The sequence below is a fragment of the Oncorhynchus mykiss genome, chromosome 25 (assembly GCF_013265735.2).
Source record: "Oncorhynchus mykiss isolate Arlee chromosome 25, USDA_OmykA_1.1, whole genome shotgun sequence".
In the NCBI taxonomy this organism is placed as follows: domain Eukaryota; kingdom Metazoa; phylum Chordata; class Actinopteri; order Salmoniformes; family Salmonidae; genus Oncorhynchus; species Oncorhynchus mykiss.
This window is the reverse complement of record NC_048589.1, coordinates 27,040,885-27,065,893: the sequence shown is the minus strand read 5'-3', so window position 1 is coordinate 27,065,893 and position 25,009 is coordinate 27,040,885. Positions and strand designations below refer to the sequence as shown.

Genomic DNA, 25,009 nt, shown 5'->3' with positions numbered 1-25,009 from the left:
AAAAAGCGGCCACCTGGCCAGGCTCCGTAGACGTGCACATTGCACACCATTCCCGAGTATACTACCAGCCAATGTCCAGTCTCTTGACAACCAGGTAGACAAAATCCAAGCAAGGGTTGACTTCCAGAGAGACATCAGAGATGATAACATTCTGTTTCACAGGATATGTTGTCGGAATCAGTTCAGCCACCAGGCTTCTCCATGCATCATGCCGACACAGATGAACCCCTCTCTGGGAAGAGGAAGGGCGGAGGTGTATGATTATGAATGCATTACACAACCCATGATGTAATAACAACCTACAGGAACTCAAGTCCTTCTGCTCACCCGATCTAGAATTCCTTACAATCAAGTGCCGGTCATTTTACCTACCAAGAGAATTCTCGTCAATTATAGTCACAGCTGTGTACATTCCCCCTCAAGCAGACACCAAGATGGCCATCAAGGAACTTCACTGGACTATATGTAAACTGTAAACCATACATCCTGAGGCTGCATTTATTGTAGCTGGGGATTTTAACAAAGCAAATTTGAGAACATTTCTATCTAAATTCTTCAAGCATATTGATTGCCCTACGTGCATGTGCAACACCCTCAACCACTGCTATTCCAACTTCCGTGATGCATACAAAGCCCTCCCCCGCCCTCCTTTCGGAAATCCGGCCACGACGCCATCTTGCTCCTTACGTCTTATAGGCAAAAACTCAAACAGGATGTACAGTGAGGGAAAAAAGTATTTGATCCCCTGCTTATAAATTGATTTGCATTTTAATGAGGGAAATAAGTATTTGATCCCTCTGCAAAACATGACATAGTACTTGGTGGCAAAACCCTTGTTGGCAATCACAGAGATCAGACGTTTCTTGTAGTTGGCCACCAGGTTTGCACACATCTCAGGAGGGATTTTGTCCCACTCCTCTTTGCAGATCTTCTCCAAGTCATAAAGGTTTTGAGGCTGACGTTTGGCAACTCGAACCTTCAGCTCCCTCCACAGATATTCTATGGGATTAAGGTCTGGAGACTGGCTAGGCCACTCCAGGACCTTAATGTGCTTCTTCTTGAGTCAGTTAGGATCACCACTTTATTTTAAGAATGTGAAATGTCAGAATAATAGTAGAGATAATTATTTCTTTCAGCTTTTATTTCTTTCATCACATTCCCAGTGGGTCAGAAGTTTACATACACTCAATTAGTATTTGGTAGCATTGTCTTTAAATTGTTTAACTTGGGTCAAACGTTGCGGGTAGCCTTCCACAACCTTCCCACAATAAGTTGGGTGAATTTTGGCCCATTCCTCCTGACAGAGCTGGTGTAACTGAGTCAGGTTTGTAGGCCTCCTTGCTCGCACACACTTTTTCAGTTCTGCCCACACATTTTCTATAGGATTGAGGTCAGGGCTTTGTGATGGCCACACAAATACCTTTACTTTTTTGTTGTTAAGCCATTTTGCCACAACTTTGGAAGTATGCTTGTGGTCATTGTCCATTTGGAAGACCCATTTGAGACTAAGCTTTAACTTCCTGACTGATGTCTTGAGATGTTGCTTCAATATATCCACATAATTTCCTCATCTCATAATGCCATCTATTTTGTGAAGTGCACCAGTCTCTCCTGCAGCAAAGCACCCCGACAACATGATGCTGCCACCCCCATGCTTCATGGTTGGGAATGCGATGTTCGGCTTGCAACCCTCCCCCTTTTTCCTCCAAACGTAACGACGGTCATTATGGCCAAGCAATTCTATTTTTGTTTCATCAGACCAGAGAACATTTCTCCAAAAGGTACGATCTTTGTCCCCATGTGCAATTGCAAACCGTAGTCAGGCTTTTTTGGGCGGTTTTGGAGCAGTGGCTTCTTCCCTGCTGAGAGGCCTTTCAGGTTATGTCGATATAGGACTCGTTTTACTGTGGATATATATATACTTTTGTACCTGTTTCCTCCAGCATCTTCACAAGGTCCTTTGCTGTTGTTCTGGGATTGAGTTGCACTTTTCGCACCAAAGTACGTTCATCTCTCCTTCCTGAGCGGGATGACGGCTGTGTGGTCCCATGGTGTTTATACTTGCGTACTATTGTTTGTACAGATGAACGTGGTACCTTCAGGCATTTGGAAATTGCTCCCAAGGATGAACCAGACTTGTGGAGGTCTACAATTGTTCTTCTGAGGTCTTGGCTGATTTCTTTTGATTTTCCCATGATGTCAAGCAAAGAGGCACTGAGTTTGAAGGTAGGCCTTGAAATACATCCACAGGTACATCTCCAATTGACTCAAATAATGCCAATTACCCTATCAGAAGCTTTTAAAGCCATGACATCATTTTCTGGAATTTCCCAAGCTGTTTAAAGGCCCAGTTAACTTAGTGTATGTAAACTTCTGACCCACTGGAATTGTGATACAGTGAAATAATCTGTCTGTAAACAATTGTTGAAAAAATGACTTGTGTCATGCACAAAGTAGATGTCCTAACCGCCTTGCCAAAACTATAGTTTGTTAACAAGAAATTTGTGGAGTGGTTGAAAAACGAGTTTTAATGACTCTAACCTAAGTGTATGTAAACTTCCGACTTCAACTGTACATGTTATATGACTAATTTATTTTATACCATCTATTGCACCTTGCCTATGATGCTCGGCCATCGCTCATCCATATACTTACATGTACATATTCTCATTCACCCCTTTAGATTTGTGTGTAGTTGTTAGGTTATTACTGCATTGTTGGAACTAGAAGCACAAGCATTGCTACACTCGCATTAACATCTGCTAACCATGTGTATGTGACAAATACAATTATATTTGAATACAACTTGGCTGCTATGAAAGTTGACTGTGTTTACGTGTGATCAGGGGTGTATTCTTTCTGCAGATTCAGTTGAAAAACGTTTCTTAACACGGAAGCAAATGGAACAAAACGGGGATAAACATACCTGAATTTGTCTAATAGAAACTCTTGTTTGCAACTGTTGGACTAATAATTACACTCTATATAGACTAGATGCAGGCAAGAGTGCGCATGGCGGTATTGAATATCACCGTCTGTCCCATGTGTCCCTGTCTGTCACCTCGAATTTGTTTCTCGATCTGTGTGCACCTACGTTGTAAACTTTCATTCATAGGCTAGGTTGTAGCAACCTCATGATGGGCATAGGGAAAATTTGAGCATCATGAACCTCTCTGTTACATAGAACTGGTTGAATGGAATATGAATGACAGTCATCCAATATGTTGTAATAGAAATAAGACTATGCTCATGAAAAAAAATCATTGTCTTCCCTCATCTTAAATGACACTGACCGCCACTGTGGTAGATATATTGTAGAAAATCTGGTAGTGTGATGCATGCTGGTAGTGTAAAGCTACTTACTTCTCTTCACAGCTGTTCTCCCCCTGCAGTAGTTTCTCTCTGTTGAGGCCAATCTTCTCCAGCTCGTGGCTCAGTATCTCCAACTCGTTCCACTGCTGCTGCACCTTCAGCTTCTCATTCACCAGGTCCTGGACAGGACACACAATAAAACCCTGACTCTATTGACCTGTCTACCAAACAGTCAGACACACTGAGAAATCTGACTGGCGATAGGTACTTAGCAACTCTGCCCAGTGTCGGCAGTTACCTTGTCGTTGTTCATATAGAAGAGTTTGACCTCAGATTTGCTTAGTTTAATACTCCAGGCCACAATGTGGCACTAGCTTGTTTGGCTTACGCCTGCTACAGCTGATGTTAAGTTAACTATCAACCTACGCTAATTTTGTTGCTAGCCAGCTAGAATTTGTAGTAAGCCCTTGTTGATACAAACCAGATGGCCACAACTAGAGTAGCTAGCAAAATTATAATTAAATCACAATGATTGGTTTTTGACTGAAGTAGCTGCCTGTTAGCTGCCGAGAGTCGGTGGAATAGCTAGCCAGCGATGTTGTGCTAAATGGCAATGCTAACATTAGCTAGAAAGCAGACTGACACTGGCAGTATGGGGAATAGTGAATTAAATTATTTCTTCATCATCTTGCTAACAGTAGATAGCTAGCTTGGTAGAGCATTTAGTGTTGTGTGCATTGTGCTGCACCGAACACTCCATTCATTTCATATGAAGTGTGTGTGACTGCTTAGCTCAGTTAGCAAGCTAACTAATGAGCAGGTGCTTATTATCAAACTGAACCTTACAAAAAAATACTTCAAGCACAAAACTCCTTTGCTAGATGTAAAAGATGTAAATTACATTATCCTCCAACCTCTTCCCCATACATACCTCTCGGAGTGTGGCCAGGGTCCTCTTGTCGATGGTGGCCTGTTTCTGCAGCTCCTTGTTCTGAATCGCCAGCTCTTTGACCATCCCAGCCACCTCCTTTAACCTCTCCAGCTCCTTCTCCTTGGTGTTGCCCTCCTTCTCTAATGAGGCCAGCTTTAGAGCACTCTCCTCCAGCACCTCTTCCTTCACTTCCAGCTGCTGCCATAAACGTTGCGCCTCCTTCTCCAGCTGCTTTCTCTCCTTAAAATCAATTCCGTTCAATTTAGTTGAATTACATTTGTATTATCCCATCAAGGAGGTTCATTGTGCAGCCAGGAGGGCGTAATACTACACAACTACAGTATAAATGTAGCATACAAACACAGACGTACCTTCTCTGACTGGCCCAGCTCCTGTTCCAGCCCCCTCTTCTCCTTCTCCACCACCTCCAGGCGTTTCCCCGCCAGGCGCACCTCTTCCAGCTCCCGTCTCAGAACCCCGGTCTCAGTCTCCGCCTGCCTCAGCTCCCTCACCAGCCCCTGGATCTTAGTGGAACTGTTCTCCAGGCTCTGCTGTAACCTCTGGTTTTCCTGGCCCAGGCTGCCGATGCTCAGCTCCAGCCGCTCCGCCCTCTTCCTCTGGGACCGCAGCTCCTCCACAGAGCTGGTCAGATCCTCCCTCTCCCTCTCCAGCTCACTGTTCTCCTGCTGGAGCTGGGCCAGGCGAACAGCAGCTGGCCGGAGGGACTCCACGGTGCGGCGGAGCTCCAGGTTCTCCTCGTCCAAGAGGCTGTGGTCATTCTCCAGCGTGGCCAGGCGCAGGCTCACGTTCTGGGTTGTATCCACCTGCTTCTTCAGCCTCCGGTTATCCTGCTCCAGGCTGGTGTTGTCTCTCTCCAGGGCCTCAGCCCGGTCACATGTGATCTTCAGGGAGGCCACCTACGTTTACATTTACAGTTCAGGCATTGCAACGATCGTGACATGTAGTCGTTGTAATTACCTAAGTTGAATGCACTGATTGCAACTCACAATTACTGCAAGTAAAACAAAAAAATTGCTGCAAATATTGGCGAAACAAGTGCAAGACCTCCCTCACCTCCCTCTGCAGCTGCTCCTTGCTCCTCTCCAGATGTGTTGTCTTCCTCTCCAGCTCCTCCCCCCTCTCCCTCAGTGTCTCCAGCTCCTTGGTGGCCTGCTTGCCCTGGGCTTCTAGCCGGGCCAGCTTGGTTCCGGTGTTGATGATGGTCTGGTGGAGGACGCGGTTCTCTGTCTCCACCTCCCTGAATCGGGCCTCGCTGTCAACCTGGGCGTGCTGACGCAGGGAACTCACCGCCTGACTCAGGTGCTCCTTCTCCTGCTCCAGCTCTGAGATCTGGCGAACACACATAAAGACAGTCAGGTGGCAAAATGAGGACATAAGAGGGACCACTGAGGACAACATGCCACAGTTAGGACCCGGGAAAGTTTTCCTCCGGGCCATGAAATGGTGCATTTAGCATGTGTAAAGGTAGAAGTACACTTTGTGCCTGCCTGTCTTTTCTTGTCTACATGTAGTCTCTCCAGAGTCTTCTCCAGTTTCTGCTCGTCTTTGAGCAGGTCTTCTTTCAGACCCTCCATGTCCTGGGTGGTCTGCTTCTCCTGGTCCAGCAGGGTCTGCATACGCTCCAGCTATAGAAGACACAAAATGGATGACAATCATGATACAAACCACAGACAAATAGATTCAATTCATCAATCAACATCAAAGACGTCATAAATATGAAAGCTCAATATATCAGAATTATGTGTGAGAGATATGTACATTCAAAACATCCCAACCAGTGCTGGGACAATGACATATACTATGAATAGAGAAAGATAGCACTCAGTATATGCTGCTCTGCTCCCATCCTCATTCAGTTAACTGCACCACAATACATACTGCAATGCATTCTGCTGACTCTCTATATAGGGCATGTGGGACCAGCATAGTATGCCACAACACAGACTGCCATTCTATAAAGCATGTGGGACCAGCATAAAGTAGCATCTGTCAAATCAGTGTGTACAGTACCTTTTTGCTGAGGCCCTGGTTCTCTCTCTCCAACTCCATGGCGTTTAGCTGGTCCTCCTCCAGACTTAGTGAAGCCTCTCTGAGCTCCTGGATGGCGCTCTGCAGACCCTGGTTCTCCTTCTCCAGCTTCAGCAGACGGCTCGACGCAGACTCGTTCAGCTCGAACACAAACGACTTGTGCACTGCACGGGGGGGAAGAGAGGGGTGCTTGTTCAGTTCTGTTTGTGAATACATTTTCTCTTATTTAAAAAAAACTGTCTGGCATCTTGTATTTGGAGATGTTCTGTGCATGTGATCATGGTAGTTGCACACTGTGTAGGTCTGTATACAGTTTGTTGACAGAAGAGTGAGCAATGCTTTGTGATTAATGTAAAACTGAGGCAGATGCAGAGTAATTTTATCACCAAAATATATTTAGTCATTTTATCAACAAAATACATGAAGTCATTTTATCACCAAAATATATTAAGTAATTTTATCACCAAAATATATGAATATATGGTCTGTCTTTTCAGCCCTTTTGCATCCAAAAATGCCATCAACAGCTAACGGAAGAGGATTCATATGGGCTCTCTGCAGTGTGTGTGTGTGTCCCCTTACTGTCGTTGTTCTTGGCCAGCTGCTCCAGTTCCCAGCCCAGGTGGGCAGACTCGTTCATGCTCTGTTTCTGAGAGATCTCCAGCAACATGTTCTCCTCTATCAACCCCTCCAGGTGCTTCTTATCTGTGTCCCGGTCCTGAGAGGGACAGCAGAGTGGGCCAGACACACATATCCTTTTCACACTATTGTGCCAACCCTGACCATATTGTGTTAGTGTTAAAATATTTTCTTGTTACATTTTCAATTCCAGAATAGGTCCAGCAATTACGGTGGATGTGTAACTCAGTATTGTCAAAAGGGCAAAGACACACACAGACCGCGTGATCCAGTCAATGATAGACACCAGGTTCAATTTTCTCACCATCTCCACGTCGTGTAGTTTGGAGCGTAGCTGCAGGTTCTCCTTCTCCAGCTCATGTAGTTTGTCACAACGCCCCCTGGAGGCTCCCAGCTGCTCCTCCAGCAGGGTTTTGGTCTCCATCAGAGTGGCGTTATCTTCTCTCAGCTCCTGTAGACACATTTAATACAGACAGACACAGTGAGATGGAAACAGAGGGACATATACAGCGTGTTTTAGGAGATCGGCCTGAGCAATAAGCTGTACAGATTTGCTCATCTTGATCACATAATGAGTAGTTAATTGGGGATGCAAAGTGATTTGTAGATCAGTGATTCCACTGCAATGTAGTCGATCTCAAACAAGCACACAGTAAGATGGAGTGTGTGAAATATAATGAGTCAGAGGCTGAGATGGAAACAGAGGGACATAGTGATTCAGAGGCCTGCCACTGACAGCTGTGGAGACCCATGCCTGGACAAACCCATAAAACCCTGGGCCTGGTCATTCTGCTGATCAGGAGATGCCATTGTTCCCCTGTGAAAGAGACAGCAGGGGTTCTAGTCAATGTTGCAGTCAATGTAGTGGAACTAATTTGACCCAGAGACATGAAAGACGTGCTGCTAAGGTTTATGGGTCTTAATATGCACCACCAATCACCTCATCCTGTACTCAGTGTGTCTAATGTGTCTTGAGAGATGAGATAGGCTAAACATGTGGATGTGTGTTGATAATGACAAAAATATATGTTGTCCCTTTCAAACAAAAGGTGCATGAACAGTGGAGCATGCTGAAGATACAATACTTTTATTATTAAACCCAACTCGTTTTGGCAAATTCCTTCACCAGGTTCTTTTCCTTAAATGTACAGTATTATTTGATTTCAGGTGTCATTAAATTGATGGTGAGTCACAACGTTTATTCAATGAAATTTAATGATCAGTGTGAATCACCTCGACTCGTGTCTTGTAGAAGTGGACGTCGTGTAGCCTCTCCTTGCAGCGGCTCAACTCTGTGTCCAGTCTGTCCACCTTGGCTGCCTTCTCCCTCAGAGCGTCCACTTCATCCCTGTACGCACGCACCGACCTCGCCTCTGCAAGTAACTGCATGTTCTGCACAGGTCAGAAACACACACAATGGAGCTGGTCTCCGAATGGCACACACACAACACCATGGACTAGATGTGATCTGCAGCGAGGTTATGACAAAACTAGTTATGAAATCTTTCTATTTTAGAATTTGCTGGTCCCATGGGAATATCTTAAAATGGTACTGTCTTTGACAATGTGACATCAGAATGTTCACAGGAGACATTTTTAGCAGAAGACAGAATAAATGTGACATGCTTTCTAGCATGTAATTTGTGGTCAAGATTTGAAATGTCTGGGAACCATTTTTCCTGACTGGAAAAAGAGGGTAAAGTTGGGTCTCAGAGCATGTTTGTGAGCAAGAGAAACCGGGGGAGAGAGTAAGAGGGAAAGAAACGGGGAGAGCATGAGAAGGAGATAAACAGGCAAAGAGAGTGAAGAGAAGAAAGAGGGGGGGTGTGAGGGGGACACAGGGAAGCCAAAGTGAAAGAGGAAATCTCCACCTCCTGCTTGAGTTTCTGCATCTCTAGATCCAGCCTCTCCACCTCATGTTTGTTATCCATCAGCTGCTCAGTCTTCTCCTCCCTGGGAGAGAGACAGTATACATTAGGTTGGCAAATCAATTTGTTCAGACAAATCTACATTGTAATTAAAGAGGGCTTATAGTAAAACTTAAGCTAAAATCTTGGAAAATAATTTGTCTTAATAAAACAAATATGTTAAATGCCAAAATATCCCCACATCTAGCCTCTAGCATCTAACTCTAGCCTGTCATGGTAGAGATTTCCTTCTCCTGACTCACAGTTCCTGTCGCGAGCGTCTCAGTTTGGCTTTAGTGTCAGCCAGCTCCACAGCCAGATGCTGCCGGTCCTCTTTGGACAGCCGGCAGATAGGTCCGCCCAGGCCCAGGTCGGTCCTCTCAGGGTTGGGGTAACCCAGGTGGTTAGAGGGCTGCTGGGACTGGAGGTAGTCCCTCTCCTGGGTCAGCTCCACGATCGCCTGGAGGAGGGTGGAGAAGAACTCTGTCAGCCTATTGGCTGTGTCTAAAAAGAACACAAATCAAGTCTGAATGACATACATATATATATATATATATATTCATTAGGTACATATAAATGTACAGCTGCATCATTAGCCTAGTGGTTAGAGCGTTGGCCTAGCAACCAAAAGGTTGCAAGTTCATATCCCGGAGGTGACAAGGTACAAATCTGTCGTTCTGCCCCTGAACAGGCAGTTAACCCACTGTTCCTAGGCTGTCATTGAAAATAAGAATTTGTTCTTAACTGACTTGCCTAGTTAAATAAAGGTAAAAAAAACGTTTTTTAATTAAATTTACTTTTAAAGGTATTGTGAGTAATACAGTTGATTTTAAAAGTCGTAATTGGGTGTGTTTCAGACCGTCTTCAATACCAACCTCTGCACATTCATCTCTTTCATCTATGAGTTTGCGGAGGTGCAGGGCCATGTTTCTGGACAGGGGGTCCAGCTCCTCAGTGGGCATATCTGGCAGCTCCAGCCACTGCAAGTCCAACACATTCTCCTGGTTTTGGGTCACCTGAAGGGGTAGACAGACAATATCACTACACAGCGCTCTCTTGTATTTCTTCGGCTGTGCAGTGTAACATAACAATATTGCCTAAATAAATATATTACTGTAGCCCTAGGAATGAGACTTGAATGTGTCAGTATATGAAGACGCGCATACATAAATGTGAGAAAAAGATTCACTATAAAAAAAAAGTGGACTGACATGCATGAACATCTGTGTCTAAATGTCAATGGGACACTATTGGAGAGTAGGCCTAGGATTAATACCTTTATGTGTCTTTACTTTAATTGATATATTTGACAGCGACCGTGCACATAAATCAATATTTCTGTAAATGTGCAAGATGCCTAATTTTAATCTGTATTTTCAAGCGTACAGTGGGGCAAAAAAGTATTTAGTCAGCCACCAATTGTGCAAGTTCTCACACTTAAAAAGATGAGAGTGGCCTGTAATTTTCATCATAGGTACACTTCAACTATGACAGACAAAATGAGAAAGAAAATCCAGAAAATCACATTGTAGGATGTTTTATGAATTTATTTGCAAATTATGGTGGTAAATAAGTATTTGGTCACCTACAAACAAGCAAGATTTCTGGCTCTCACCTGTAACTTAATCTTTAAGAGGCTCCTCTGTCCTCCACTCGTTCCCTGTATTAATGGCACCTGTTTGAACTTGTTATCAGTATAAAAGACACCTATCCACAACCTCAAACAGTCACACTCCAAACTCCACTATGGCCAAGACCAAAGAGTTGTCAAAGGACACCAGAAACAAAATTGTAGACCTGCACCAGGCTGGGAAGACTGAATCTGCAATAGGTAAGCAGCTTGGTTTGAAGAAATCAACTGTGGGAGCAATTATTAGGAAATGGAAGACATACAAGACCACTGGTAATCTCCCTCGATCTGGGGCTCCACGCAAGATCTCACCCCGTGGGGTCAAAATGATCACAAGAACGGTGAGCAAAAATCCCAGAACCACAGAATGACCTGCAGAGAGCTGGGACCAAAGTAACAAAGCCTACCATCAGTAACACACTACGCCGCCAGGGACTCAAATCCTGCAGTGCCAGACGTGTCCCCCTGCTTAACCCAGTACATGTCCATTCCCGTCTGAAGTTTGCTAGAGAGCATTTGGATGATCCAGAAGAAGATTGGGAGAATGTCATATGGTCAGATGAAACCAAATTATAACTTTTTGGTAAAAACTCAACTCGTCGTGTTTGGAGGACAAAGAATGCTGAGTTGCATCCAAAGAACACCATACCTACTGTGAAGCATGGGGGTGGAAACATCATGCTTTGGGGCTGTTTTTCTGCAAAGGGACCAGGACGACTGATCCGTGTAAAGGAAAGAATGAATGGGGCCATGTATCGTGAGATTTTGAGTGAAAACCTCCTTCCATCAGCAAGGGCATTGAAGATGAAACGTGGCTGGGTCTTTCAGCATGACAATGATCCCAAACACACCGCCCGGGCAACGAAGGAGTGGCTTCGTAAGAAGCATTTCAAGGTCCTGGAGTGGCCTAGCCAGTCTCCAGATCTCAACCCCATAGAAAATCTTCGGAGGGAGTTGAAAGTCCGTGTTGCCCAGCAACAGCCCCAAAACATCACTGCTCTAGAGGAGATCTGCATGGAGGAATGGGCCAAAATACCAGCAACAGTGTGTGAAAACCTTGTGAAGACTTACAGAAAACGTTTGACCTCTGTCATTGCCAACAAAGGGTATATAACAAAGTATTGAGATAAACTTTTGTTATTGACCAAATACTTATTTTCCACCATAATTTGCAAATAAATTCATTAAAAATCCTACAATGTGATTTTCAGATTTTTTTACTCATTTTGTCTGTCATAGTTGAAGTGTACCTATGATGAAAATTACAGGCCTCTCTCATCTTTTTAAGTGGGAGAACTTGCACAATTGGTGGCTGACTAAATATTTTTTTGCCCCACTGTATCTGAAGATAATGTGAGAAAAATAATCACTATAAAAAAGGAATTGCTGATGCGCATGAATATGTGTTCCTGCTTTGACGTGAACACACCTACACCTGTACTACTCACCTCTTGAATGTGGGAGACGATGGCTGCCTGCCTCTCAATGTCGAGCAGTTTGATCTTCTCAATTATCTCTTCTTTCCTCTCACACTGCAGAGAGAAACAATGACAGACACTTCTATTAGTTTATAGTACCTATAGATATCTATCAGAAACATATTCTGATTCAGACTTGGTTATCCCATTCTCTACAGAACACAAAGACTGGGTGTGTGAATGGTCATAATTACATATAAGCCAGATGAAAAGGTTTAAATAGTGTAGAAATACTGTATAGAGTAACATGGAGAACCTGAGGCAACACGTGTCTAATTGTCAGCTTAGGGCTTGTTGTTGGACTCAGGTCATTTTCATTCAATGGATAGAAAAAAAACAGGGTTAGTGCAATTACAAGGTGCATAGATAACACATTGACCCTTCGATTGTGGTTTAAATCCCATCCATTTTATCACCAAAGCCCCATATACTACCCACCACTGTGACCTGTATGCTCTCGTTAGCTGGCCCTCACTACATATCCGTCGCCCTACCCACTGGCTACAGGTCATCTATAAGTCTTTGCTAGGTAAAGCCCCGCCTTAGCTCACTGGTCACCATAGCAACATCCACCCATAGCACGCGCTCCAGCAGGTATATTGCACTGGTCATCCCCAAAACCAACACTTCCTTTGGCCGCCTTTCCTTCCAGTTCTCTGCTGACAATGACTGGAACGAATTGCAAAAATCTCTGAAGCTGGAGTCTTATATCAACCTCTTACTAACTTTAAGCATCAGCTGTCAGAGCAGCTTTCCGATCACTGTACCTGTACACAGCCAATCGGTAAATGGCACATCCGACTACCTCATCCCAATATTATTACTTACCCTCTTGCTCTTTTCACCCCAGTATCTCTACGTGCACATCATCTGCACATCCCTCCAGTATTAATGCTAAATTGTAATTATTTGCGCCTGTAGGGACTATTTATTGCCTACCTCCCTACATTTGCACACACTGTACATAGATTTTTCTATTTTTCTTTTCTTGTGTGTTATTGACTGTACATTTGTTTATGTGTAACTGTGTTTTTGTTTTTGTCACACTGCTTTGCTTTATCTTGGGCAGTTCCCAGTTGTAAATGAGAACCTGGTTAAATAAAGGTGAAATAAAAAAAAATGTGACTTACATAATGCATTCCATCTATGCCCAACATTGACATTTTTTGATTGTATCATGATTAGAAAAAAATTACTGAGGACATTTCATCAACTATTCAAATTGAGCGAGAGGCCAGGGGATTGGGAGGGAAAGAAAACAATAGCTCTGGTGCCGGCACGGGTGGGTGGTCCCTGTCCTGCACCATTTAACCATTTATATCTCAGAGCCTCTGCCATGCTCTGTGGTTTTGGTGCTACATTGGACATGTCAATTTCAAAGAGAAATTCATCTCAAACATTTGAGGGCCATATTGAGCTTGCCCGAGGACTGTGCCAGGTGGGTGGGCTTTGCATTTTGTCAGACTATTCCATTGCACCAGACAAGCTCAATCAAGGACATCTAAAGTATTTGAAAGAATTGGAATACTATTTGAGTCCAGATCTGCCCGTCTCAATTAGTGTGTATTGTGTTACCTGCACAGCACAGCCTAGGATCAACAGCAGCAGTCTCTTCACCTCTTCCATGCTCTTGCCTGTTGAAGAGAAAGATGAAGACATAACTGATTAAAACCACATTTTCTTTTAGCAGATTGATTTTGAGCTCAGATTCGATTTTGGTTTAATTCCCACAGGTAGGCAGCAAATCCCAAATGACAGCTTTCTGGGTCTCTCCCATCCCCCAGTTCTTACACTAATGGGCTGAAGGTCTCTCCCATCCCTGTTGGTTTGGTTAGGAGCAATCAGTCAGTGGGTCAATCATTAAATCATCCTCAGCTCAGGGTTATGTTTGGGTGTTTTTGTGGATGTAGCAAGCCTTTATGTTTGACGTTTCAAGTTAAGTTCACAAGTACAGTGAAATTCCTTTAATGCAAGCTCCAACCCAACAAAGCAGTAATCAATATAGCAAAAAAAATACCAAGGTAGAACAAAAACACAGAGGATATAAAAAGAAGTACAGGAAAAAGTAAGACACTATATACAGGGTCAGTTCCAATTCCACACTTAAAATGTGCAGGGATACTGGAGTATAGGGGTAAGGGATCAGGATACATGATAAACAGATTAGCAGCAGCGTAAATTATGATTGTATGCACGCATGTGTGTAGAGACAGAATAAATGTGGGTGCATGCTATGTGTGTTGGCTTGTCAGTGTGTGTCAATGTGTACAGTCCTGTGAGTGTGCATAGAGATGGTGCAAAAATAAAATACAAGGGTCAATTCAACATAGTCCATGTAGCCATTCTGTTAGCTATTCAGCAGTATTATGGCTCAGGGATAGAAGCTGTTCAGTAGCCTGTTGGTGTCAGACTTGATGAACCAGTACCGCTTGCCGTGCGGAAGCGCTATATATATATTTTTTTTTAAAGATACATATGATTTACAAAAGTCTTTACTGCTTCATTTTGTACAAGGTTTGTATGGGATCAGCTGTGTGTGTGTGTGTGTGTGTGTGTGTCCCCTTGCCTGGAGGGAACTCCTAAAAAGCTGGATCAGAACTCTGGGGGAAAGGGCCACAAGGTTACCATGGAGACCATGTCTGAGACCCAGCCCTGCCCTTATTCCATTGAGACCAACTAAAAAGACAAGCAAGGTATACACATTGGCGGCAGGGTAGCCTAGTGGTTAGAGCGTTGGACTAGTAACCGGAAGGTTGCAAGTTCAAATCCCCGAGCTGACAAGTTACAAATCTGTCGTTCTGCCCCTGAACAGGCAGCTATTAAGCACTATTCAGATTCAAGTTCACATACCAAGGCTGGCTTACAGCAAAAGCCTCCCAATACTCCCATTCGTAGATCACTATTGTTCTTGACTGCTAAACACATTTTCATATAAGGGCCAATCAAAGGCCTAGATCTAGTTCAATTGGCACCCGGTAGGAAAATAAAATCTGCCAAATCTGTCCTGATAAAAAAAAGAAGTTATTTTTGTGTTTGACAGACAGTTGCAGGAAACATGCAAAACAAGCATGTGCGTGGCAGGGTAGCAGCCCAACCCATGAAAGACCTAGCCACTGGCAGGAGAAGGCACAACAGTTTATCTGGCGGTGAAGCTGAACACTTCAAAACATGAGAATGAGCCAATTTAAGATGGCATCATCCTGGAGATATTTTATCTCTTGCCAGCACAGTCACAAATGCCATGGAAATAACTTGTCTGGTGATCCTTTTATTAATTCCTGCATAGAGTACAGCACTGTACTGCATTAATTATACTGAACATAAATATAAATGCAACATGTAAAGTGTTGGTCCCATGTTTCACGAGTTGAAATAAAAGACCCCAGATTTTTTCCATTAAAAAAAAAAAAAGCTTATTTAGCTTAAATTTTGGGCACAAGTTGTTTACATCCCTGTAAGTGAACATTTCTCCTTTGTCAAGTTGAGTGAGCGTGCAATTGGCATACTGACTGCAGGAATGTCCACCACAGCTGTTGCCAGATAATTTAATGTTAATTTCTCTATTGGAGGTCAATGTCGTTTTAGAGAATTTGTGAGTACATCCAACCGGCCTCACAACCGCAGACAATCTGTAACCACGCCCGCCCCGGACCTCCACATCCGGCTTCTTCACCTGTAGGATCGTCTGAGACCAGTCATCCTGACAGCTGATGAAACTAAGGAGTATTTCTCTCTGTAATAATGCTACTTTGTGGGGAAAAACTCATTCTGATTTCCTGGGCCTGGCTCCCCAGTGGGTGGATCTGGCTCCGAAGTGGGTGGGCCTATGCCTTCCCCTAAGTATACAGAGGAGGCCCCAAGAACCATACTAGCTAGATGTAAACTCTTGTGACAGAGTAGCATACACAATATATGGTTCTGTGTTCGAGATTAAATTAGATAAGGAAACAAAAACAAACCTTCCTTTTCATAAAAGTTTAGTTTGTACTAATTCAGACTATGGTCCCATCAAGGCCCAATACCATAGTAGCATTACGTGAACTATCCCCAGTGGTGCCTATGTCTTGAGGACAGCGGGCCTCTGTATCTTCCCTCTCCTCACCCACTATATCAGGTCTGACCCTCTCCATAGCCCCAAACATACAGCTAGCCATATCAGGTGTGACCCTGAGAGGTTGTCGACACCAGGCCGGAGGCCCCACACACTCAGCACTCTCCATGGTTTGATTAGCCTCCTACATGCAGACAGACAGGCTGCAGGGTTCCAATGGGCCTTTTCCTGCCTTTCCCACTTCCTGACTGAACCCAGAAAAGGGCCACAACATGTGTATCCTTCCCACCCAACAGAGAACATGCCCTCACACAGTACATTAGATGAACTGGCCTGCGATGACAAGGGGATATGTAAGGTAGGTTTTTAACAAATTGGTAGTATGTAGGGGACCATGTAAGCACATGTTGTGAATATTGCACTAGCTAGCTAGTCAACTGGATTGAGGTGTAGCTACCTGAGACTAGTTGTGCGTTTGGGAAAAAGAGACTGAGCACCACAGTACCTGAGAGGGGGTCCTTAGCCATGGTCAGCACATTAGGCAGGGTCATCAGGATGAGCTGCTGGAGACTGTCCTGAAATCACAGAGGAGAACATAAGAGGTTAACTAACAGAAATACCAGAGGAATGAAACAATAGCAGCAGACGTCCTGTGTGCCAGCCTACTTGCCACCATGCACCAAAGCCCCAGCCTCCAGCCAGAACAGAACAGGAATCTTCCACTGGCGTGAATATGGAGGACGAGGTCACTTACAAACCTCGGGAAACATGCAATAGCAGACAATCTTGATGGAAATTAGCCCATTTTCAGCTGGTGGAGAATGTTTTGAGAGGAGGGGAGTTCACACAGCAATCAATGAATCAAATCAAATCAAATGTATTTATATAGCCCTTCGTACAACAGCTGATATCTCAAAGCGCTGTACAGAAACCCAGCCTAAAACCCCAAACAGCAAGCAATGCAGGTGTAGAAGCACGGTGGCTGGGAAAAACTCCCTAGAAAGGCCAAAACCTAGGAAGAAACCTAGAGAGGAACCAGGCTATGTGGGGTGGCCAGTCCTCTTCTGGCTGTGCCGGGTGGAGATTATAACAGAACATGGCCAAGATGTTCAAATGTTCATAAATGACCAGCATGGTCGAATAATAATAAGGCAGAACAGTTTAAACTGGAGCAGCAGCACGGTCAGGAGGACTGGGGACAGCAAGGAGTCATCATGTCAGGTAGTCCTGGGTCATGGTCCTAGGGCTCAGGTCAGTTGAAACTGGAGCAGGCTGAGTATAGCCCACAAAGACCTCCGCCACGGCACAACCCAAGGGGGGGGCGCCAACCCAGACAGGATGACCACATCAGTGAATCAACCCACTCAGGTGGTGCACCCCCTCCAGGGATGGCATGAGAGAGCCCCAGTAAGCCAGTGACTCAGCCCCTGTAATAGGGTTAGAGGCAGAGAATCCCAGTGGAAAGAGGGGAACCGGCCAGGCAGAGACAGCAAGGGTGGTTCGTTGCTCCAGAGCCTTTCCGTTCACCTTCCCACTCCTGAGCCAGACTACACTCAATCATATGACCCACTGAAGAGATGAGTCTTCAGTAAGGACTTAAAGGTTGAGACCGAGTTTGCGTCTCTGACATGGGTAGGCAGACCGTTCCATAAAAATGGAGCTCTATAGGAGAAAGCCCTGCCTCCAGCTGTTTGCTTAGAAATTCTAGGGACAATTAGGAGGCCTGCGTCTTGTGACCGTAGCGTACGTGTAGGTATGTACGGCAGGACCAAGTCAGAGAGATAGGTAGGAGCAAGCCCATGTAATGCTTTGTAGGTTAGCAGTAAAACCTTGAAATCAGCCCTTGCTTTGACAGGAAGCCAGTGTAGAGAGGCTTGCACTGGAGTAATATGATCACATTTTTTGGTTCTAGTCAGGATTCTAGCAGCCGTATTTAGCACTAACTGAAGTTTATTTAGTGCTTTATCCGGGTAGCCGGAAAGTAGAGCATTGCAGTAGTCTAACCTAGAAGTGACAAAAGCATGGATTAATTTTTCTGCATCATTTTTGGACAGAAAGTTTCTGATTTTTGCAATGTTACGTAGATGGAAAAAAAGCTGTCCTTGAAACAGTCTTGATATGTTCTTCAAAAGAGAGATCAGGGTCCAGAGTAACGCCGAGGTCCTTCACAGTTTTATTTGAGACGACTGTACAACCATTAAGATGAATTGTCAGATTCAACAGAAGATCTCTTTGTTTCTTGGGACCTAGAACAAGCATCTCTGTTTTGTCCGAGTTTAAAAGTAGAAAGTTTGCAGCCATCCACTTCCTTATGTCTGAAACACATGCTTCTAGCAAGGGCAACTTTGGGGCTTCACCATGTTTCATTGAAATGTACAGCTGTGTGTCATCCGCATAGCAGTGAAAGTTAACATTATGTTTTCGAATAACATCCCCAAGAGGTAAAATATATAGTGAAAACAATAGTGGTCCTAAAACGGAACCTTGAGGAACACCGACATTTACAGTTGATTTGTCAGAGGACAAACCATTCACAGAGACAAACTGATATCTTTCCGACAGATAAGATCTAAACCAGGCCAGAACTTGTCCGTGTAGACCAATTTGGGTTTCCAATCTCTCCAAAAGAATGTGGTGATCAATGGTATCAAAAGCAGCACTAAGGTCTAGGAGCACGAGGACAGATGCAGAGCCTCGGTCCGATGCCATAAAAATGTAATTTACCACCTTCAGTGCTATGATGGTGTCTAAAACCAGACTGAAGCATTTCGTATACATTGTTTGTCTTCAGGAAGGCAGTGAGTTGCTGCGCAACAGCCTTTTCTAAACATTTTGAGAGGAATGGAAGATTCGATATAGGCCGATAGTTTTTTATATTTTCTGGGTCAAGGTTTGGCTTTTTCAAGAGAGGTTTTATTACTGCCACTTTTAGTGAGTTTGGTACACATCCGGTGGATAGAGAGCCGTTTATTATGTTCAACATAGGAGGGCCAAGCACAGGAAGCAGCTCTTTCAGTAGTTTAGTTGGAATAGGGTCCAGTATGCAGCTTGAAGGTTTAGAGGCCATTATTATTTCCATCATTGTGTCAAGAGATATAGTACTAAAACACTTGAGCGTCTCTCTTGATCCTAGGTCCTGGCAGAGTTGTGCAGACTCAGGACAACTGAGCTTTGAAGGAATACGCAGATTTAAAGAGGAGTCCGTAATTTGCTTTCTAATAATCATAATCTTTTCCTCAAAGAAGTTCATTAATTTATCACTGCTAAAGTGAAAGTCATCCTCTCTTGGGGAATGCTGCTTTTTAGTTAGCTTTGCGACAGTATCAAAAAGGAATTTCGGATTGTTCTTATTTTCCTCAATTAAGTTAGAAAAATAGGATGATCGAGCAGCAGTAAGGGCTCTTCGGTACTGCACAGTACTGTCTTTCCAAGCTAGTCGGAAGACTTCCAGTTTGGTGTGGCGCCATTTCCGTTCCAATTTTCTGGAAGCTTGCTTCAGAGCTCGGGTATTTTCTGTGTACCAGGGAGCTAGTTTCTTATGAGAAATCTTTTTAATTTTTAGCGGTGCAACTGCATCTAGGGTATTGCGCAAGGTTAAATTGAGTTCCTCAGTTAGGTGGTTAACTGATTTTTGTCCTCTGGCGTCCTTGGGTAGACAGAGGGAATCTGGAAGGACATCAAGGAATCTTTGTGTTGTCTGTGAATTTATAGCACCAATGCAGTGCCCAGCTGTAACCCTCTCCTCGTGACAAAATATTGTTATTGTAGCCTAGTGTTCAGCCAAACACATTCACAGAGACCTTTTGGTAAGTTGACTGAGAACACATTCTCATTTATAGCAATGACCTAGGGAATAGTTACAGGGGAGAGGAGAGGAGATGAATGAGCTGGGGATGATTAGGTGGCCATGATGGTATGAAGGCCAGATTGGGAATTTAGCCAGGACACCGGGGTTAACATCCCCTCTTACGATAAGTGCCATGGGATCTTTACGAGACGTGTTTCTACCATCATGTGCATTAGTAGCACAATTTCTAACTTATTTGCATTCGTTGTTACTTAACATACAAGTGTGACTTCTCCATTGATGTTGTTTTTAAGTTTTCGCGGACTTTTCTTAGCGGATGTACAATTGTCGCAAATTTAATTTTGGGAAATTTCAGGCCCCGGAGTGAACATAATTATACACTAGCAAAGCTGACTAAAAACGAGGGCTGATGGTGAGAACTGACACCAAATCAGCAGTACCTAGTCACAGAAGTTGGCCTATGACATCACTCCTTTTCTTTCCCTCCTTTCCCCTCCAGACTCTGGAGGAATTAGATCTGAAAGGCCTTGGGTAGAATCAAAGGGGCTGCCACCCCCCCTTCAAGAGATGAGAGGGGCCTCCTGTATAGAGGGGCTGGGTGGTGTTGTGATGACCACACACCCTTCCTCCCTGCTATTCCAGCAGACCCTTGGCAGAGGACCTGGCCTAGCTACAGCTCTATTGTTAGGTGAAAACTGTTGAACATTCCACTTGTTACCCTTGTCATCATGAGAAGCCTCTAAAACAAAAACCTTCTCCATATCAAATGCTCTGGACTAGAAACCAGGACCGCACAATGAGTTTAGAAAGCGCAGAACAAAGCGGTCTAACTAGAGGTCGACCGATTATGATTTTTCGACGTCGATACCGATTATTGGAGGACCAAAAAAAGCTGATACCGATTAGTTCGGACGATATATATATATATATATATATATATATATATATATATATATATATATATATATATATATATATATATATATACAGTGCCTTATTCGGCCCCCTTGAACTTTGCGACCTTTTGCCACATTTCAGGCTTCAAACATAAAGATATAAAACTGTATTTTTTTGTGAAGAATCAACAACAAGTGGGACACAATCATGAAGTGGAACAACATTTATTGGATATTTCAAACTTTTTTAACAAATAAAAAACTGAAAAATTGGGCGTGCAAAATTATTCAGCCCCTTTACTTTCAGTGCAGCAAACTCCCTCCAGAAGTTCAGTGAGGATCTCTGAATGATCCAATGTTGACCTAAATGACTAATAATGATAAATACAATCCACCTGTGTGTAATCAAGTCTCCGTATAAATGCACCTGCACTGTGATAGTCTCAGAGGTCTGTTAAAAGCGCAGAGAGCATCATGAATAACAAGGAACACACCAGGCAGGTCCGAGATACTGTTGTGAAGAAGTTTAAAGCCGGATTTGGATACAAAAATATTTCCCAAGCTTTAAACATCCCAAGGAGCACTGTGCAAGCGATAATATTGAAATGGAAGGAGTATCAGACCACTGCAAATCTACCAAGACCTGGCCGTCCCTCTAAACTTTCAGCTCATACAAGGAGAAGACTGATCAGAGATGCAGCCAAGAGGCCCATGATCACTCTGGATGAACTGCAGAGATCTACAGCTGAGGTGGGAGACTGTCCATAGGAAAACAATCAGTCGTATTTTGCACAAATCTGGCCTTTATGGAAGAGTGGCAAGAAGAAAGCCATTTCTTAAAGATATCCATAAAAAGTGTTGTTTAAAGTTTGCCACAAGCCACCTGGGAGACACACCAAACATGTGGAAGAAGGTGCTCTGGTCAGATGAAACCAAAATTGAACTTTTTTGGGCAACAATGCAAAACGTTATGTTTGGCGTAAAAGCAACACAGCTGAACACACCATCCCCACTGTCAAACATAGTGGTGGCAGCATCATGGTTTGGGCCTGCTTTTCTTCAGCAGGGACAGGGAAGATTGTTAAAATTGATGGGAAGATGGACAGAGCCAAATACAGGACCATTCTGGAAGAAAACCTGATGGAGTCTGCAAAAGACCTGAGACTGGGACGGAGATTTGTCTTCCAACAAGACAATGATCCAAAACATAAAGCAAAATCTACAATGGAATGGTTCAAAAATAAACATATCCAGGTGTTAGAATGGCCAAGTCAAAGTCCAGACCTGAATCCAATCGAGAATCTGTGGAAAGAACTGAAAAATGCTGTTCACAAATGCTCTCCATCCAACCTCACTGAGCGAGCTGTTTTGCAAGGAGGAATGGGAAAAAATTTCAGTCTCTCGATGTGCAAAACTGATAGAGACATACCCCAAGCGACTTACAGCTGTAATCGCAGCAAAAGGTGGCGCTACAAAGTATTAACTTAAGCGGGCTGAATAATTTTGCACGCCCAATTTTTCAGTTTTTGATTTGTTAAAAAAGTTTGAAATATCCAATAAATGTCGTTCCACTTCACGATTGTGTCCCACTTGTTGTTGATTCTTCACAAAAAATACAGTTTTATATCTTTATGTTTGAAGCCTGAAATGTGTCAAAAGGTCGCAAAGATCAAGGGGGCCGAATACTTTCGCAAGGCACTGTATATATATATATATATATATATATATATATATATATATATATATATATATATGTGTGTGTGTAATAATTACAATTACAACAATAATGAATGACCTATGAACACTTATTTTAACGTAATATTATATAATATATTATATTATATATATATAATATATAGTACATAAATAAAATATATTTATTCTCAAATAAATAATGAAACATGTTCAATTTGGTTTAAGTTTAAGTTCCTTGCTCAGAACATAAGAACATATGAAAGCTGGTGGTTCCTTTTAACATGAGTCTTCAATATTCCCAGTTAAGAAGTTTTAGGTTGTAGTTATTATATTATATTTCTCTCTATACCATTTGTATTTCATAGACCTTTGACGATTGGATGTTTTTATAGGCATTATAGTATTGCCAGTCTAATCTTGGGAGTTGATAGGCTTGAAGTCATAAACAGCACTGTGGGGGTCAAGCATTGCAAAGAGCTGCTGGCAAACGCAGGAAAGTGCTGTTTGAATGAATGCTTACAAGCCTGCTGCTGCCTACCACCTCTGTCAGACTGCTCTATCAAATATCAAATCGTAGACTTAATTATAATATAATAAAAACACACAGAAATACGAGCCTTAGGTCATTAATATAGTTAAATCCAGAAACTTTCATTTAGAAAACGTTTATTCTTTCAGTGAAATACGGAAGCGTTCCGTATTTTATCGAATGGGTGGCATCCCTAAGTCTAAATATTGCTGTTACATTGCACAACCTTCATATGTTACGTCATAATTATGTAAAATTCTGGCAAATTAATGATGGTCTTTGTTAGGAAGAAATGGTCTTCACACAGTTCGCAACGAGCCAGGTGACACAAACTGCTGCATATACCGACTGCTTACACTGAACGCAAGAGAAGCAGTGACACAATTTCAGGCACCGCATTGATTATATGCAACGCAGGACAAGCTAGTTAAACTGGTAATATCATCAACCATGTGTACTGTAGTTAACTAGTGATTATGTTTAGATTAATTGTTTTTTATAAGATAAGTTTAATGCTAGCTAACAACTTACCATGGCTCCTTGCTGCCTGCACTCGCGTAACAGGTGGTCAACCTGCCACGCAGTCTCCTCGTGGTTTGCAATATAATCGGCATCCAAAAATGCAGATTAACGATTGTTATGAAAATTTGAAATCAGCCATTCGGATGAATCAGTCGACCTCTAGGTCTAACTGTATGCTAGAGTTCTCATCTTACACTAATAGCACCTCAGAGATGTCCTGAGAATAAAAAGACAGGTGTGACTTTCCTTAGCTAAGGTTACATGGTTGTTGTGAAAATCTGGGTCTGGGTGCATATTTGGAGATTTACCAATAACTTTTTCAATAGTTAAGGCCTACAACATTACATCTTAATAGTAAGTATACATAACAGCCAAATCAACTGAGTGAGCCTGTTACGAACAGACGCTTGGGTTGAGGGGGGTGTTCACAGTAAATAAACATGGTACATCTGGACTGGATCCTCTCAGAGGGGTTGGGTTAAATGCGGAAGACATTTCAGTTGAAGGCATTCAGTTGTACAACTGACTAGGTATCCCCCTTTCCTATGGCCATAAAACATACCGACTAACTGTGTCTGACTAGAGGACCCCATACGTCTGTTACACCTCATCAATACTCCAACACGGCTTATGTCACACAGTCCTTTTTTTATAAAACACCTTTTAATTGAATGGCTACTTAACTAAATCATTTTAGGGAAGCAACAAAAATGTCCAATTACCAGCTCTTTGTCATGTGGCTAGCACTGGGGCTTTGTGGAGGTGTTACAGGGTGTTACAGGCTTCATTTTTCAGTAGACAGGTGATCGTCGAGAGGAACATGAGGGGGAATGACAGCTCTGATACAGGCTGCTTATCAGTTTACCCTCTGGAGGACAGGCCAGTGAGGACTAGCCAACACCTGAAGTAGTTGCAGGTGTTGGCTATGATGCATATCTAAATATACGGAACACAAATATAAAACGCAAATAAAATAAAGATAAAAGACCCCTGAAAATGTCCATAAAAAAAGCTTATTTCTCTCAAATTGTGTTTACATCCCTGTTAGTGAGCATTTCTCCTTTGCCAAGATAGTCCATTCACCTGACAGATGTGGCATAAAGAAGTTCAACAGCATCATTACACATGTGCACCTTGTGCTGGGGACAATAAAAAGCTACACTAAAATGTGCTGTTTTGTCACACAACCCAATGCCACAAAAGTATCAAGATGAGGGAGAGTGCAACTGGCATGCTGACTGCAGGAATGTCCACTAGAGCTGTTGCCAGAGAATTGAATGTTAATTTCTCTACCATAAGCCGCTTCCTCCAACATCATTTAATAGCATTTGGCAGTACTTCCAACCAACCACGCCAGCCCAGGACCTCCACATCCAGCTTCTTCACCTGCTGAAGGGGGACGACGACTCATTCTGATTGGCTAGGCCTGGCTCCGAAGTAGGTGGGCCTGTGTCCTCCCAAGCCCACCCTTGGCTGTGCTCCTGCCCAGTCATTTGAAGTCAATAGATTAGGGCATCATTTATTTATTTGGATTGACTGATGTCCTTCTATGAACTGTAAAA

The 25,009-nt window shown here is 43.2% G+C and overlaps 1 protein-coding gene across 4 annotated transcripts in view; it reads right to left on the bottom strand.

The window, feature by feature from the left end:
• LOC110505721 (protein Daple) overlaps nt 1-25,009 on the bottom strand; it is a 111,321-nt gene that overhangs the window by 33,817 nt on the left and 52,495 nt on the right. For 3 of the 4 annotated variants that reach the window (XM_036962396.1, XM_021585116.2, XM_036962395.1), the window contains 15 exons: nt 16,503-16,572; nt 13,522-13,580; nt 11,917-12,000; nt 9,714-9,854; nt 9,102-9,298; nt 8,803-8,884; nt 8,165-8,323; nt 7,236-7,382; nt 6,875-7,010; nt 6,275-6,456; nt 5,752-5,889; nt 5,318-5,593; nt 4,615-5,160; nt 4,244-4,483; nt 3,364-3,491 (listed from right to left, as the gene is read on the bottom strand). In XM_036962396.1, coding sequence (XP_036818291.1) covers nt 3,364-3,491; nt 4,244-4,483; nt 4,615-5,160; nt 5,318-5,593; nt 5,752-5,889; nt 6,275-6,456; nt 6,875-7,010; nt 7,236-7,382; nt 8,165-8,323; nt 8,803-8,884; nt 9,102-9,298; nt 9,714-9,854; nt 11,917-12,000; nt 13,522-13,580; nt 16,503-16,572 — 2,585 coding nt within the window. The remainder of the gene's footprint in view (nt 1-3,363; nt 3,492-4,243; nt 4,484-4,614; nt 5,161-5,317; nt 5,594-5,751; nt 5,890-6,274; nt 6,457-6,874; nt 7,011-7,235; nt 7,383-8,164; nt 8,324-8,802; nt 8,885-9,101; nt 9,299-9,713; nt 9,855-11,916; nt 12,001-13,521; nt 13,581-16,502; nt 16,573-25,009) is intronic. The other variant, XM_036962394.1, reaches the window with a different exon arrangement.